The 16,695-nt window shown below is 42.7% G+C and overlaps 1 protein-coding gene across 1 annotated transcript in view; it reads left to right on the top strand.

The window, feature by feature from the left end:
* Positions 1-16,194, top strand: part of LOC110531244 (vasopressin V2 receptor) — a 63,922-nt gene extending 47,728 nt beyond the window's left edge. Inside the window, exons 5-6 of the mRNA XM_036988772.1 lie at positions 3,290-4,118; positions 15,925-16,194. Of these exons, the coding sequence (XP_036844667.1) occupies positions 3,290-4,118; positions 15,925-16,142 (1,047 nt within the window). The 3' untranslated portion in view covers positions 16,143-16,194. The remainder of the gene's footprint in view (positions 1-3,289; positions 4,119-15,924) is intronic.
* Positions 16,195-16,695: the final 501 nt, after the last annotated feature.

The raw sequence follows: 16,695 nt of genomic DNA, 5'->3' as shown, positions 1-16,695 counted from the left end.
GATCAGTGTGGCGGATGTGTTGTTACCTACCCTTGCCACCTGGGGGTGGCCTGTCAGGAAGTCCAGGATCCAGTTGCAGAGGGAGGTGTTTAGTCCCAGGATCCTTACCTTATTAATGAGCTTTGAGGGCACTATGGTGTTGAACCCTGAGCTGTAGTCAATGGATAGCATTCTCAAATAGGTGTTCCTTTTGTCCAGGTGGGAAAGGGCAGTGTGGAGTGCAATAGAGACAGCATCTGTGGATCTGTTTGGGCGGTATGAAAATTGGAGTGGGTCTATGGTTTCTGGGATAATGGTGTTGTTGTGAGCCATTATCCGGCCTTTCAAAACACTTCATGGCTACAGACATGAGTGCTACGGGTCATAGTCATTTAGGCAGGTTACCTTATTGTTCTTGGGCACAGGCACTATGGTGGTCTGCTTAAAACATGTTGGTATTACAGACTCGGACAGGGAGAGGTTGAAAATGTTAGTGAAGACACTTGCCAGTTGGTCAGCACATGCTCGCAGTACACGTCCTGGTAATCCATTTGGCCCTGCACTCTTGTGAATGTTGACCTGTCTAAAGGTCTTACTCACATCGGCTGCGGAGAGCGTGACCACACTGTCTTCCAGTACAGCTGGGGCTCTCATGCATGTTTCAGTGTTATTTGCCTCGAAGCGAGCATAGAAGTAGTTTAGCTAGTCCGGTAGGCTCGTGTCACTGGGCAGCTCTCGGCTGTGCTTCCCTTTGTAGTCTGTAATAGTTTACAGGCCCTGCCACATCCGACGAGCGTCAGAGCCGGTGTAGTACGATTCGATCTTAGTCCTGTATTGACGCTTTGCCTGTTTGATGGTTCATAGGAGGGCATAGCTGGATTTCTTATAAGCTTCCGGGTTAGAGTCCCGCTCCTTGAAAGCGGCAGCTCTAGCCTTTAGCTCAGTGCGGATGTTGCCTGTAATCTATGGCTTCTGGTTGGGGTATGTACGTACGTACGGTCACTGTGGGGACGACGTCATCGATGCACTTATTGATGAAGCCAATGACAGCTGTGGTGTACTCCTCAATGCCATTGGAGGAATCCCGGAACATATTCCAGTCTGTGCTAGCAATCCTGTAGCTTACTTAGCATGTGCTTCATTTGACCACTTTTTTTATTGATCTAGTTACTGGTGCTTTCTTTTTTCATTTTTGCTTGTAAGCAGAAATCAGGAGGATAGAATTATGATCAAATTTGCCAAATGGAGGGTGAGGGGGAGCTTTGTGTGCATCTCTGTGTGTGGAGTATAGGTGGTCCAGAGTTTTTTTCCCTCTGGTTGCACATTTAACATGTTGATAGAAATGAGGTAAAACTGTTCCAGGCAAGCACAATCAAGCACAATCAAGCTCAGCCACAGTATTTGAAATTATTTCAAATAGTAGTTGAACCCAGGTCTGATCAAATAATGACCTTAACGTGGTTTGGCAGGACATTGTTCTAAGACCCAGACCTGGCCTGCTGGAGTCATGTGCTTTTTTCGGAAACAGAATTTAAGACTTTTAATTGAGTTACAAAGGACAATAAGTCTGTGTTTGGTGTCTGTGTTGGGATGATTGGGTTTAGGAATCTGTTCCAAAATAGTTTTTTATTGTCTACGTTAATTTTTTCTATTAATTTTAACTATACTGAATAAAAAATATCAATGGAACATGCAACAATTTAAAAGATTTTACCGAGTTACAGTTCATATAAGGAAATGTGTCAATTTAAATAATTTCATTAGGCCTTAATCTGTGGATTTCTCATGACTTTACAGGGGCGCAGCCATGGGTGGGTCTGGGAGGGCATAGGCCCACTCACTTGGGAGCCAGGTCCACTCACTTGGGAGCCAGGTCCACCCACTGGGGAGCCAGGCTCAGCCAATCAGAATTATTTTTTCTCCACAAAATGGCTTTATTACAGACAGAAATACTCCTCAGTTTCATCAGCTGTCCGGGTGACTGGTCTCAGATGATCCCGCAGGTGAAGAAGCCTGAAGTGGAGGTCCTGGGCTGGCGTGGTTACAAGTGGTCTGCGCTTGTGAGGTCGGTTGGACGTACTACCAAATTCTCTATAAAGACGTTGGAGGTGGCTTATGGTAGAGAAATTAACAATAAATTATCTGGCAACAGCTCTGGTGGACATTCCTGCAGTCAGCATGCCAATTGCATGCTCCCTCAAAAGTTGAGACATCTGTGGCATTGTGTTCTGTGACAAAACTGTACATTTTAGAGTGGCCTTTTATTATCCCCAACACAAGGTGCGTAATGATGATTCTTGATATACCACACCTGTCAGGTGGATGGACTATATTTTTTATTTTATTTAACCTTTATTTAATTAAGAACAAATTCTTATATACAATGAAAGGCCTCCTAAGGGGGGTGTGGGCTGGGATTAAAAATATAAACACAGGACAAAACACCCATCACGACAAGAGAGACACCACAACACTACATAAAGAGACACCACAACACTACATAAACAGAGACACCACAACACCACATAAAGAGAGACACTACAACACTACATAAAGAGAGACACTACAACACTACATAAAGAGACACCACAACACTACATAAAGAGAGACACCACAACACTACATAAAGAGAGACACTACAACACTACATAAAGAGACACCACAACACTACATAAAGAGAGACACCACAACACTACATAAAGAGAGACACCACAACACTACATAAAGAGAGACACCACAACACTACATAAAGAGAGACACTACAACACTACATAAAGAGAGACACTACAACACTACATAAAGAGAGACACCACAACACTACATAAAGAGAGACACTACAACACTACATAAAGAGAGACACTACAACACCACATAAAGAGAGACACCACAACACCACATAAAGAGAGACACTACAACACTACATAAAGAGAGACACTACAACACTACATAAAGAGACACCACAACACTACATAAAGAGAGACACCACAACACTACATAAAGAGAGACACCACAACACTACATAAAGAGAGACACTACAACACTACATAAAGAGACACCACAACACTACATAAAGAGAGACACCACAACACTACATAAAGAGAGACACCACAACACCACATAAAGAGAGACACTACAACACTACATAAAGAGAGACACCACAACACTACATAAAGAAAGACACCACAACACTACATAAAGAGAGACACCACAACACTACATAAAGAGAGACACCACAACACTACATAAAGAGAGACACCACAACACTACATGAAGAAAGAGGAGAAATCTATTTTTTAAAATCTCATTCCAGATCCGGATCTTCAGAGAGATTCACAACAACATCTATCTGAAGTCAGAGAGGATGGTGTCAGCAGAGCTCAAGAAAAACAATGCTGTCATCTTCCGCTTCCACAGAGTCAAAAAGGAGGACGGTAGAATGACAAGGGAGCGGGGGAGAGGAGGAGGAGGGGGGAGAGGAGGAGGAGGAGAAGGTGGGAGAGGAGGTGGAGGAGAAGGGGGAAGAGGGGGGAGAGGAGGAGGAGGGGGAAGAGGAGTAGGAGAAGGACAGCTTCTGAAGACTATGAACAACAACCCCTCCAGCTCCCCCTTCTCCCCCCTGTCTACAGCTGTGCCCCCATCAGACTGCTATGACTACCCGTCCCCCTGCCCACAGTGCAGCAGCAGTCACAATGACCACACAGCAGCAGCAGCAGCAGCGCAGCAAAACCCCTTCAACATCCCAGATAACCTCCCCGTCCCCTCCAACCCTGTCCTTAGTGACCGAAGGGGCTCCAGTACAGCTGTAGTTCCCAGATCACATGGCTCCCATGGCCCAGTCCCCTCTGGTGGATGTAGTGGTGGTTCAGTGCCTCCTAACAATGGCGGTTGCTACTGCCATGAGTCCTACACCTCCTTCGAGCTCCCCTCCTCCGCCCGGCATGTCCCCTCTCCACGCCCCTCCCTGGAGTACCCTCCCTCACCCCCGCCCCCCTTGGCCCTGACTCCCCCCTCCATCTCCAAAGCCATGTCTAAGACGGTGAGGATGACTTTAGTGATAGTGTTGGTGTACACAGTCTGCTGGTCCCCCTTCTTCATCGTCCAGCTGTGGGCCGCCTGGGACCCCAACCCTCCAGACCAAGGTAAGAGGTCCAAGAAGCACACACGAACGCACATACAAGGGCTGTGGCAGTCATTACACTTTGTCAGTCGGTGATTGTCAAGGAAATAATTGCCGGTGTCCCGTAATTGACCGTTAATTAACATAAACTTATTTATCATCTCCTGGCTTCCACACATAGCCATTGATGTAGACCTTTGGAACATCTACATTTAAAAATGTATTTAATATAGTCTACACCATCACAACAAATCCATTATTTATTTTTGACAGGTCTAAAGAAACATGATATGAATAAAATGTAGTCTATTTCAGAAGAACAGAATAGCATACTCTGAGTTGTCCTTATGTTAGATCCTGATTTGTCTATGCCATATGGCTGTGGGCTACACTAGTTCATTTAGCTGACAAGATTTGCTTAGAATTCCATGACATTATTTTATATGTTATAGTATGAAGAATACAATTGAACATAGCTGAATAAAATAGAAAGGATACTTTCTCCAAACGATTTCTGAGGGAGTGCGCACATGCATTTAACAAATTAACAAAGAAACAGGTCCTCCTATATGCTTAACTTAGAGTTATTTATGCAACTTTAGTTGTGATTCAAAGGTTGGGCTATATGTTTAGATTTTTTGTACATTCTAAGGCTGCATTTCAAATGATGATTTGAAAAAAGTATCATGAAAGGCATGAGCTCTGCTCTGTTTCTTGCGCAGGCTGTACACACTTCATCAGTCTCTCATTCACAATTTGACAAGCAATTAATAATGCCTTAAATTTCCCGCCGGCATCCCCCCCTGTGTGGCTGTAATGCCCCCTAACCCATGCCTTTTGAGGACAGTGGCCGTTGTGCCCTGGGCTGAATATAATCATTATAATTCCCTTCTACCGGCTGCGTGCTCTGAAGTACCTCTCACTCACATGGCTCTCTCAGATATCTCAATTATTATTGGCTAATGCCCGTCACGTGATTGGGTCTTTCTCACTGCCCACTCTTTTTTTTGTCAGCCAACAAGATGAGTAGGCCTGATGAACAGGAAAAGCACTAGCCTATGTCAATCTACAATTCCCCATAGTATAAAAATCTGCCTATTCTATTGGTCAACTTGTCCTTCTGTGTGAGAAATAAATATTCCAAACACTCTGGGACAGTTGTGGGATGCGATAGATCCCCAAAGCAATGAGGCTGATGCAACAGATCAGAAGGTTTAGCTTAAAATGTTGATAAACTATTAGGCTATATCTTCACATTATAAGAGCAGCAATGTGCACATTGCTATAAGGCTATAAGGGCGAATGTTCCAAAATTCAATCAATTCGTGGGAAAACACCATTCTTAAAAGTGATCACAAATGCATTAACGCTTTAAAACTTGTTCAGGATTGGTGGACTAGGCTACATGAGGTATGATACTAACCTTATTAAAACATATAGGCCTATGGGCTAGGCTACATGAGGTATGATACTGACCTTATTAAAACATATAGGCCTATGGGCTAGGCTACATGAGGTGTGATACAAACCTTATTAAAACATATAGGCCTATGGGCTAGGCTACATGAGGTGTGATACAAACCTTATTAAAACATATAGGCCTATGGGCTAGGCTACATGAGGTGTGATACTGACCTTATTAAAACATATAGGCCTATGGGCTAGGCTACATGAGGTGTGATACAAACCTTATTAAAACATATAGGCCTATGGGCTAGGCTACATGAGGTGTGATACTGACCTTATTAAAACATATAGGCCTATGGGCTAGGCTACATGAGGTGTGATACTGACCTTATTAAAACATATAGGCCTATGGGCTAGGCTACATGAGGTGTGATACTGACCTTATTAAAACATATAGGCCTATGGGCTAGGCTACATGAGGTGTGATACTGACCTTATTAAAACATATAGGCCTATGGGCTAGGCTACATGAGGTATGATACTGACCTAATTAAAACATATAGGCCTATGGGCTAGGCTACATGAGGTGTGATACTGACCTTATTAAAACATATAGGCCTATGGACTAGGCTACATGAGGTGTGATACTGACCTTATTAAAACATATAGGCCTATGGACTAGGCTACATGAGGTGTGATACTGACCTTATTAAAACATATAGGCCTATGGGCTAGGCTACATGAGGTGTGATACAAACCTTATTAAAACATATAGGCCTATGGGCTAGACTACATGAGGTATGATACTGACCTAATTAAAACATATAGGCCTATGGGCTAGGCTACATGAGGTGTGATACTGACCTTATTAAAACATATAGGCCTATGGACTAGGCTACATGAGGTGTGATACTGACCTTATTAAAACATATAGGCCTATGGACTAGGCTACATGAGGTGTGATACTGACCTTATTAAAACATATAGGCCTATGGGCTAGGCTACATGAGGTGTGATACAAACCTTATTAAAACATATAGGCCTATGGGCTAGGCTACATGAGGTGTGATACAAACCTTATTAAAACATATAGGCCTATGGGCTAGGCTACATGAGGTGTGATACTGACCTTATTAAAACATATAGGCCTATGGGCTAGGCTACATGAGGTGTGATACAAACCTTATTAAAACATATAGGCCTATGGGCTAGGCTACATGAGGTGTGATACTGACCTTATTAAAACATATAGGCCTATGGGCTAGGCTACATGAGGTGTGATACTGACCTTATTAAAACATATAGGCCTATGGGCTAGGCTACATGAGGTATGATACTGACCTAATTAAAACATATAGGCCTATGGGCTAGGCTACATGAGGTGTGATACTGACCTTATTAAAACATATAGGCCTATGGACTAGGCTACATGAGGTGTGATACTGACCTTATTAAAACATATAGGCCTATGGACTAGGCTACATGAGGTGTGATACTGACCTTATTAAAACATATAGGCCTATGGGCTAGGCTACATGAGGTGTGATACAAACCTTATTAAAACATATAGGCCTATGGGCTAGGCTACATGAGGTATGATACTGACCTAATTAAAACATATAGGCCTATGGGCTAGGCTACATGAGGTGTGATACTGACCTTATTAAAACATATAGGCCTATGGACTAGGCTACATGAGGTGTGATACTGACCTTATTAAAACATATAGGCCTATGGACTAGGCTACATGAGGTGTGATACTGACCTTATTAAAACATATAGGCCTATGGGCTAGGCTACATGAGGTGTGATACTGACCTTATTAAAACATATAGGCCTATGGGCTAGACTACATGAGGTGTGATACAAACCTTATTAAAACATATAGGCCTATGGGCTAGACTACATGAGGTGTGATACTGACCTTATTAAAACATATAGGCCTATGGACTAGGCTACATGAGGTGTGATACTAACCTTATTAAAACATATAGGCCTATGGACTAGACTACATGAGGTGTGATACTAACCTTATTAAAACATATAGGCCTATGGACTAGACTACATGAGGTGTGATACTGACCTTATTAAAACATATAGGCCTATGGACTAGGCTACATGAGGTGTGATACTAACCTTATTAAAACATATAGGTCTATGGGCTAGGCTACATGAGGTGTGATACAAACCTTATTAAAACATATAGGCCTATGGGCTAGACTACATGAGGTGTGATACTGACCTTATTAAAACATATAGGCCTATGGACTAGACTACATGAGGTGTGATACTGACCTTATTAAAACATATAGTCCTATGGGCTAGGCTACATGAGGTGTGATACAAACCTTATTAAAACATATAGGCCTATGGGCTAGACTACATGAGGTGTGATACTGACCTTATTAAAACATATAGGCCTATGGACTAGACTACATGAGGTGTGATACTGACCTTATTAAAACATATAGGCCTATGGACTAGACTACATGAGGTGTGATACAAACCTTATTAAAACATATAGGCCTATGGGCTAGGATACATGAGGTGTGATACTGACCTTATTAAAACATATAGGCCTATGGGCTAGACTACATGAGGTGTGATACTGACCTTATTAAAACATATAGGCCTATGGGCTTGACTACATGAGGTGTGATACTGACCTTATTAAAACATATAGGCCTATGGGCTTGACTACATGAGGTGTGATACTGACTTTATTAAAACATATAGGCCTATGGGCTAGGCTACATGAGGTGTGATACTAACCTTATTAAAACATATAGGCCTATGGGCTAGACTACATGAGGTATGATACTAACCTTATTAAAACATATAGGCCTATGGGCTAGACTACATGAGGTGTGATACTGACCTTATTAAAACATATAGGCCTATGGGCTAGACTACATGAGGTGTGATACTGACCTTATTAAAACATATAGGCCTATGGACTAGACTACATGAGGTGTGATACTGACCTTATTAAAACATATAGGCCTATGGGCTAGGCTACATGAGGTGTGATACTGACCTTATTAAAACATATAGGCCTATGGACTAGACTACATGAGGTGTGATACTGACCTTATTAAAACATATAGGCCTATGGGCTAGGCTACATGAGGTGTGATACTGACCTTATTAAAACATATAGGCCTATGGGCTAGGCTACATGAGGTATGATACTGACCTTATTAAAACATATAGGCCTATGGGCTAGGCTACATGAGGTGTGATACAAACCTTATTAAAACATATAGGCCTATGGGCTAGACTACATGAGGTGTGATACAAACCTTATTAAAACATATAGGCCTATGGACTAGACTACATGAGGTATGATACTGACCTTATTAAAACATATAGGCCTATGGGCTAGACTACATGAGGTGTGATACTGACCTTATTAAAACATATAGGCCTATGGACTAGACTACATGAGGTGTGATACTGACCTTATTAAAACATATAGGCCTATGGACTAGACTACATGAGGTGTGATACTGACCTTATTAAAACATATAGGCCTATGGGCTAGGCTACATGAGGTGTGATACTGACCTTATTAAAACATATAGGCCTATGGGCTAGGCTACATGAGGTATGATACTGACCTTATTAAAACATATAGGCCTATGGGCTAGACTACATGAGGTGTGATACTGACCTTATTAAAACATATAGGCCTATGGACTAGACTACATGAGGTGTGATACTGACCTTATTAAAACATATAGGCCTATGGACTAGACTACATGAGGTGTGATACTGACCTTATTAAAACATATAGGCCTATGGGCTAGACTACATGAGGTGTGATACTGACCTTATTAAAACATATAGGCCTATGGACTAGGCTACATGAGGTGTGATACTGACCTTATTAAAACATATAGGCCTATGGGCTAGGCTACATGAGGTGTGATACAAACCTTATTAAAACATATAGGCCTATGGGCTAGGCTACATGAGGTGTGATACTGACCTAATTAAAACATATAGGCCTATGGGCTAGGCTACATGAGGTGTGATACTGACCTTATTAAAACATATAGGCCTATGGGCTAGGCTACATGAGGTGTGATACTGACCTTATTAAAACATATAGGCCTATGGACTAGGCTACATGAGGTGTGATACTGACCTTATTAAAACATATAGGCCTATGGACTAGGCTACATGAGGTGTGATACTGACCTTATTAAAACATATAGGCCTATGGGCTAGGCTACATGAGGTGTGATACAAACCTTATTAAAACATATAGGCCTATGGGCTAGGCTACATGAGGTGTGATACAAACCTTATTAAAACATATAGGCCTATGGGCTAGGCTACATGAGGTGTGATACTGACCTTATTAAAACATATAGGCCTATGGGCTAGGCTACATGAGGTGTGATACAAACCTTATTAAAACATATAGGCCTATGGGCTAGGCTACATGAGGTGTGATACTGACCTTATTAAAACATATAGGCCTATGGGCTAGGCTACATGAGGTGTGATACTGACCTTATTAAAACATATAGGCCTATGGGCTAGGCTACATGAGGTATGATACTGACCTAATTAAAACATATAGGCCTATGGGCTAGGCTACATGAGGTGTGATACTGACCTTATTAAAACATATAGGCCTATGGACTAGGCTACATGAGGTGTGATACTGACCTTATTAAAACATATAGGCCTATGGACTAGGCTACATGAGGTGTGATACTGACCTTATTAAAACATATAGGCCTATGGGCTAGGCTACATGAGGTGTGATACAAACCTTATTAAAACATATAGGCCTATGGGCTAGGCTACATGAGGTATGATACTGACCTAATTAAAACATATAGGCCTATGGGCTAGGCTACATGAGGTGTGATACTGACCTTATTAAAACATATAGGCCTATGGACTAGGCTACATGAGGTGTGATACTGACCTTATTAAAACATATAGGCCTATGGACTAGGCTACATGAGGTGTGATACTGACCTTATTAAAACATATAGGCCTATGGGCTAGGCTACATGAGGTGTGATACTGACCTTATTAAAACATATAGGCCTATGGGCTAGACTACATGAGGTGTGATACAAACCTTATTAAAACATATAGGCCTATGGGCTAGACTACATGAGGTGTGATACTGACCTTATTAAAACATATAGGCCTATGGACTAGGCTACATGAGGTGTGATACTAACCTTATTAAAACATATAGGCCTATGGACTAGACTACATGAGGTGTGATACTAACCTTATTAAAACATATAGGCCTATGGACTAGACTACATGAGGTGTGATACTGACCTTATTAAAACATATAGGCCTATGGACTAGGCTACATGAGGTGTGATACTAACCTTATTAAAACATATAGGTCTATGGGCTAGGCTACATGAGGTGTGATACAAACCTTATTAAAACATATAGGCCTATGGGCTAGACTACATGAGGTGTGATACTGACCTTATTAAAACATATAGGCCTATGGACTAGACTACATGAGGTGTGATACTGACCTTATTAAAACATATAGTCCTATGGGCTAGGCTACATGAGGTGTGATACAAACCTTATTAAAACATATAGGCCTATGGGCTAGACTACATGAGGTGTGATACTGACCTTATTAAAACATATAGGCCTATGGACTAGACTACATGAGGTGTGATACTGACCTTATTAAAACATATAGGCCTATGGACTAGACTACATGAGGTGTGATACAAACCTTATTAAAACATATAGGCCTATGGGCTAGGATACATGAGGTGTGATACTGACCTTATTAAAACATATAGGCCTATGGGCTAGACTACATGAGGTGTGATACTGACCTTATTAAAACATATAGGCCTATGGGCTTGACTACATGAGGTGTGATACTGACCTTATTAAAACATATAGGCCTATGGGCTTGACTACATGAGGTGTGATACTGACTTTATTAAAACATATAGGCCTATGGGCTAGGCTACATGAGGTGTGATACTAACCTTATTAAAACATATAGGCCTATGGGCTAGACTACATGAGGTATGATACTAACCTTATTAAAACATATAGGCCTATGGGCTAGACTACATGAGGTGTGATACTGACCTTATTAAAACATATAGGCCTATGGGCTAGACTACATGAGGTGTGATACTGACCTTATTAAAACATATAGGCCTATGGACTAGACTACATGAGGTGTGATACTGACCTTATTAAAACATATAGGCCTATGGGCTAGGCTACATGAGGTGTGATACTGACCTTATTAAAACATATAGGCCTATGGACTAGACTACATGAGGTGTGATACTGACCTTATTAAAACATATAGGCCTATGGGCTAGGCTACATGAGGTGTGATACTGACCTTATTAAAACATATAGGCCTATGGGCTAGGCTACATGAGGTATGATACTGACCTTATTAAAACATATAGGCCTATGGGCTAGGCTACATGAGGTGTGATACAAACCTTATTAAAACATATAGGCCTATGGGCTAGACTACATGAGGTGTGATACAAACCTTATTAAAACATATAGGCCTATGGACTAGACTACATGAGGTATGATACTGACCTTATTAAAACATATAGGCCTATGGGCTAGACTACATGAGGTGTGATACTGACCTTATTAAAACATATAGGCCTATGGACTAGACTACATGAGGTGTGATACTGACCTTATTAAAACATATAGGCCTATGGACTAGACTACATGAGGTGTGATACTGACCTTATTAAAACATATAGGCCTATGGGCTAGGCTACATGAGGTGTGATACTGACCTTATTAAAACATATAGGCCTATGGGCTAGGCTACATGAGGTATGATACTGACCTTATTAAAACATATAGGCCTATGGGCTAGACTACATGAGGTGTGATACTGACCTTATTAAAACATATAGGCCTATGGACTAGACTACATGAGGTGTGATACTGACCTTATTAAAACATATAGGCCTATGGACTAGACTACATGAGGTGTGATACTGACCTTATTAAAACATATAGGCCTATGGGCTAGACTACATGAGGTGTGATACTGACCTTATTAAAACATATAGGCCTATGGACTAGGCTACATGAGGTATGATACTGACCTTATTAAAACATATAGGCCTATGGGCTAGGCTACATGAGGTGTGATACTAACCTTATTAAAACATATAGGCCTATGGACTAGACTACATGAGGTGTGTGACTATGATTTGAAAACGTTGCATTAAAAGGCATGCGCTGTTTCTTGCCTTACTGCACACAAGCAGGGCTTCATTCACAAGTGATAGTATATCATTCACAAGTGATAGTATATCATTCACAAGTGACAGGCAAATATTTTCACCGATCAGACTATTATTGATTTAATCTTGTCTTTACATATACTAAATAATATATGTGTGAAATTAGTTTGGATTTAGAATGGACCATTATCATGCACCCGTCTCGGAACGGGCAGGGGAAAAAAAGACATGTCATCTATGCACTTCAATAACGAATGGAGGATGCAAGCAAAGCAATGTGCTTAATATGAGGAAACTTGAGAAATACATATAGTCAGCCTATAAAAAGCTAATGGGATCCTCCTCTTTTTAATAGAGGCCTTCAAAACTCTGTTTTCTCACGAAAATGAATAGCCTAAAGAAATGATGCTCAACATTAGCTCATGGGCTCTCATTAAATCAAATCAATCTTTATTTGCCACATGCAGGCTAAAATAAAAAGTAATAATAAAAAGTAGCACAATAAAAATAACAATGACGAGTCTATATACAGGGGGCGCCGGTACCGAGTCAGTGTGGAGGCTATATACAGGGGGCGCCGGTACCGAGTCAGTGTGGAGGCTATATACAGGGGGCGCCGGTACCGAGTCAGTGTGGAGGCTATATACAGGGGGCGCCGGTACCGAGTCAGTGTGGAGGCTATATACAGGGGGCGCCGGTACCGAGTCAGTGTGGAGGCTATATACAGGGGGCGCCGGTACCGAGTCAGTGTGGAGGCTATATACAGGGGGCGCCGGTACCGAGTCAGTGTGGAGGCTATATACAGGGGGCGCCGGTACCGAGTCAGTGTGGAGGCTATATACAGGGGGCGCCGGTACCGAGTCAGTGTGGAGGCTATATACAGGGGGCGCCGGTACCGAGTCAGTGTGGAGGCTATATACAGGGGGCGCCGGTACCGAGTCAGTGTGGAGGCTATATACAGGGGGCGCCGGTACCGAGTCAGTGTGGAGTCTATATACAGGGGGCGCCGGTACCGAGTCAGTGTGGAGGCTATATACAGGGGGCGCCGGTACCGAGTCAGTGTGGAGGCTATATACAGGGGGCGCCGGTACCGAGTCAGTGTGGAGTCTATATACAGGGGGCGCCGGTACCGAGTCAGTGTGGAGGCTATATACAGGGGGCGCCGGTACCGAGTCAGTGTGGAGGCTATATACAGGGGGCGCCGGTACCGAGTCAGTGTGGAGGCTATATACAGGGGGCGCCGGTACCGAGTCAGTGTGCGGAGGTACAGGCTAGTTGAGGTAATCTGTACATGTACAGTGGGGCAAAAAAGTATTTAGTCAGCCACCAATTGTGCAAGTTCTCCCACTTAAAAAGATGAGAGAGGCCCTTAATATTCATCATAGGTACACTTCAACTATGACAGACAAAATGAGGGAAAAAAATCCTGAAAATCACATTGTAGGATTTTTTATGAATTTATGTGTTTGGACAATAATAGTTTGTTGGTGATGTGAACATCAAGGAACTTGAAACTCGCATGCACATAGTACACACAGAAACACACACACAGAGGTCAGTGCATAGTGTCCTAGAGGCGGAGGAGGTCAGTGCAGAGATGGAGGTCAGTGCAGTGTCCTAGAGAGGGAGGAGGTCAGTGCATAGTGTCCTAGAGGCGGAGGAGGTCAGTGCAGAGAGGGAGGAGGTCAGTGCAGATTGTCCTAGAGAGGGAGGAGGTCAGTGCATAGTGTCCTAGAGGCGGAGGAGGTCAGTGCAGAGAGGGAGGAGGTCAGTGCAGATTGTCCTAGAGAGGGAGGAGGTCAGTGCAGAGATGGAGGTCAGTGCAGTGTCCTAGAGAGGGAGGAGGTCAGTGCAGATTGTCCTAGAGAGGGAGGAGGTCAGTGCATAGTGTCCTAGAGGCGGAGGAGGTCAGTGCAGAGAGGGAGGAGGTCAGTGCAGTGTCCTAGAGAGGGAGGAGGTCAGTGCATAGTGTCCTAGAGGCGGAGGAGGTCAGTGCAGAGAGGGAGGAGGTCAGTGCAGAGAGGGAGGAGGTCAGTGCATAGTGTCCTAGAGAGGGAGGAGGTCAGTGCAGAGATGGAGGTCAGTGCAGTGTCCTAGAGAGGGAGGAGGTCAGTGCAGATTGTCCTAGAGAGCGAGGAGGCCAGCACATATTGTCATACATAAAAACTGAATATCAGAAGTTAGAAGTGGCCTAATTATATAGGTAAAGTTTCAAGGTTTTTGTTCCAGAAGGAAATTTACAGGACTTGTAATAGAGCCAAAAACTGGGGAATCGTGAACAGTTAGTACCATTATTCAGTACGGAAACGATTATATATTAATTTTTCTCTGTTGTTCCCAAAGAAAAGGAGGGGATTTAGGACCTTTACCTCTTTATTGTGGTGTCCCAAGTGGCACAACTCGTCAATCCTTTTCACGGATGGGCTATTACAGCAGACGACTGGAGATATATGCAATGTCTGATTTGTTATTGCTACCCATCTACCAATCACGTCCCTTTATGAGCCTTTCGAAAAGCTCCCTGGTCTTTGAAGTTGAATCTGTGCTTGAAATTCAGTGCTTGACTGAGGGACCTTACAGATGTTGTATGTATGAGGGACAGAGGAAGGGGTGGTCATTCAAAAATCATGTCAACCCCTTTTATTTCACACAGAGTGAGTCCATATAACTTATGTGATTTGTAAAGCCAAATTTGACTTCTTAACTATACTGAAGAAAAATAGAAACGCAACATGAATCAATTTCAAAGATTTTGCAGAGTTACAGTTCATTTGAGGACATCAGTCAATTGAAATATATTTATTAGGCACTAATCTATTGATTTCACATGACTTGGCAGGGGCGCTGCCATGAGTGGGCCTGGAGGGCATAGAACCACCCACTTGGGAGTCAGGCACAGCCAATCAGAATGAGTTTTTCCACACAAAAGGGCTTTATTACAGACAGAAATACTCTGTTTTCTTTGCACTTTGACATTATGGAGTACTTTGTGTAGATCAACGACAAACAATCAGAATGAAAACGATTTCAATCCCACTTTGTTGCGTAACAACATGTAAAAACAGTTCAACTGTAGACTTTCTATAGGCTCTGTACCGTATATGTCTTTGTCTTGCGTGTGTGGGTGTGTCTTTGCGTCATGTGTCCTCTCTCTCTATGTAGGCGTGGCGTTCACCATCCTGATGCTGCTGGCCAGTCTGAATTCATGTACCAACCCCTGGATCTACACCTTCTTCAGCAGCTCTGTGTCCAGGGAGCTACAGGCCCTGTTACGCTGCAGACCAAGAACCCTGCGCAGGGGCTCCATACCTGACGACTCCACCACCACACACACCTCCACCACCACACACACCTCCACCACCAAGGACAGCCTCTACTGACACACACACGTACGGTACCAGTCAAAAGTTTGGACACACCTACTCATTCAAGGGTCTTTCTTTATTTTTTGCTATTTTCTACATTGTAGAATAATAGTGAAGACATCAGAACTATGAAACAACACATATGGAATCATGTAGTAACCCCAAAAATTGTTGTCACAAATATATTTTATATTTGAGATTCTTCAAAGTAGCCACCCTTTGCCTTGATGAAAGCTTTGCACACTTTTGGCATTCTCTCAACCAGCTTCACCTGGAATGCTTTCCCAACAGTCTTGAAGGAGTTCACACATATGCTGAGCACTTGTTGGCTGCTTTTCCTTTACTCTGCGGTCCAACTCATCCCAAACCATCTCAATTGGTTGGGTGATTGTGCCAGGTCATCTGAAGCAGCCAGGTCATCTGAAGCAGCACTCCATCACTTTCCTTCTTGGTCTAATAGCCCATTCACAGCCTTGAGGTGTGTTGGGTCATTGTCCTATTGAAAAACAAATGATAGTCCCACTAAGCGCAAACCAGATGGGATGGCGTATCACTACAGAATGCTGTG

Source organism: Oncorhynchus mykiss, chromosome 9 (assembly GCF_013265735.2).
Source record: "Oncorhynchus mykiss isolate Arlee chromosome 9, USDA_OmykA_1.1, whole genome shotgun sequence".
Classification (NCBI taxonomy): domain Eukaryota; kingdom Metazoa; phylum Chordata; class Actinopteri; order Salmoniformes; family Salmonidae; genus Oncorhynchus; species Oncorhynchus mykiss.
This window is presented reverse-complemented; position numbering and strand designations above follow the sequence as displayed.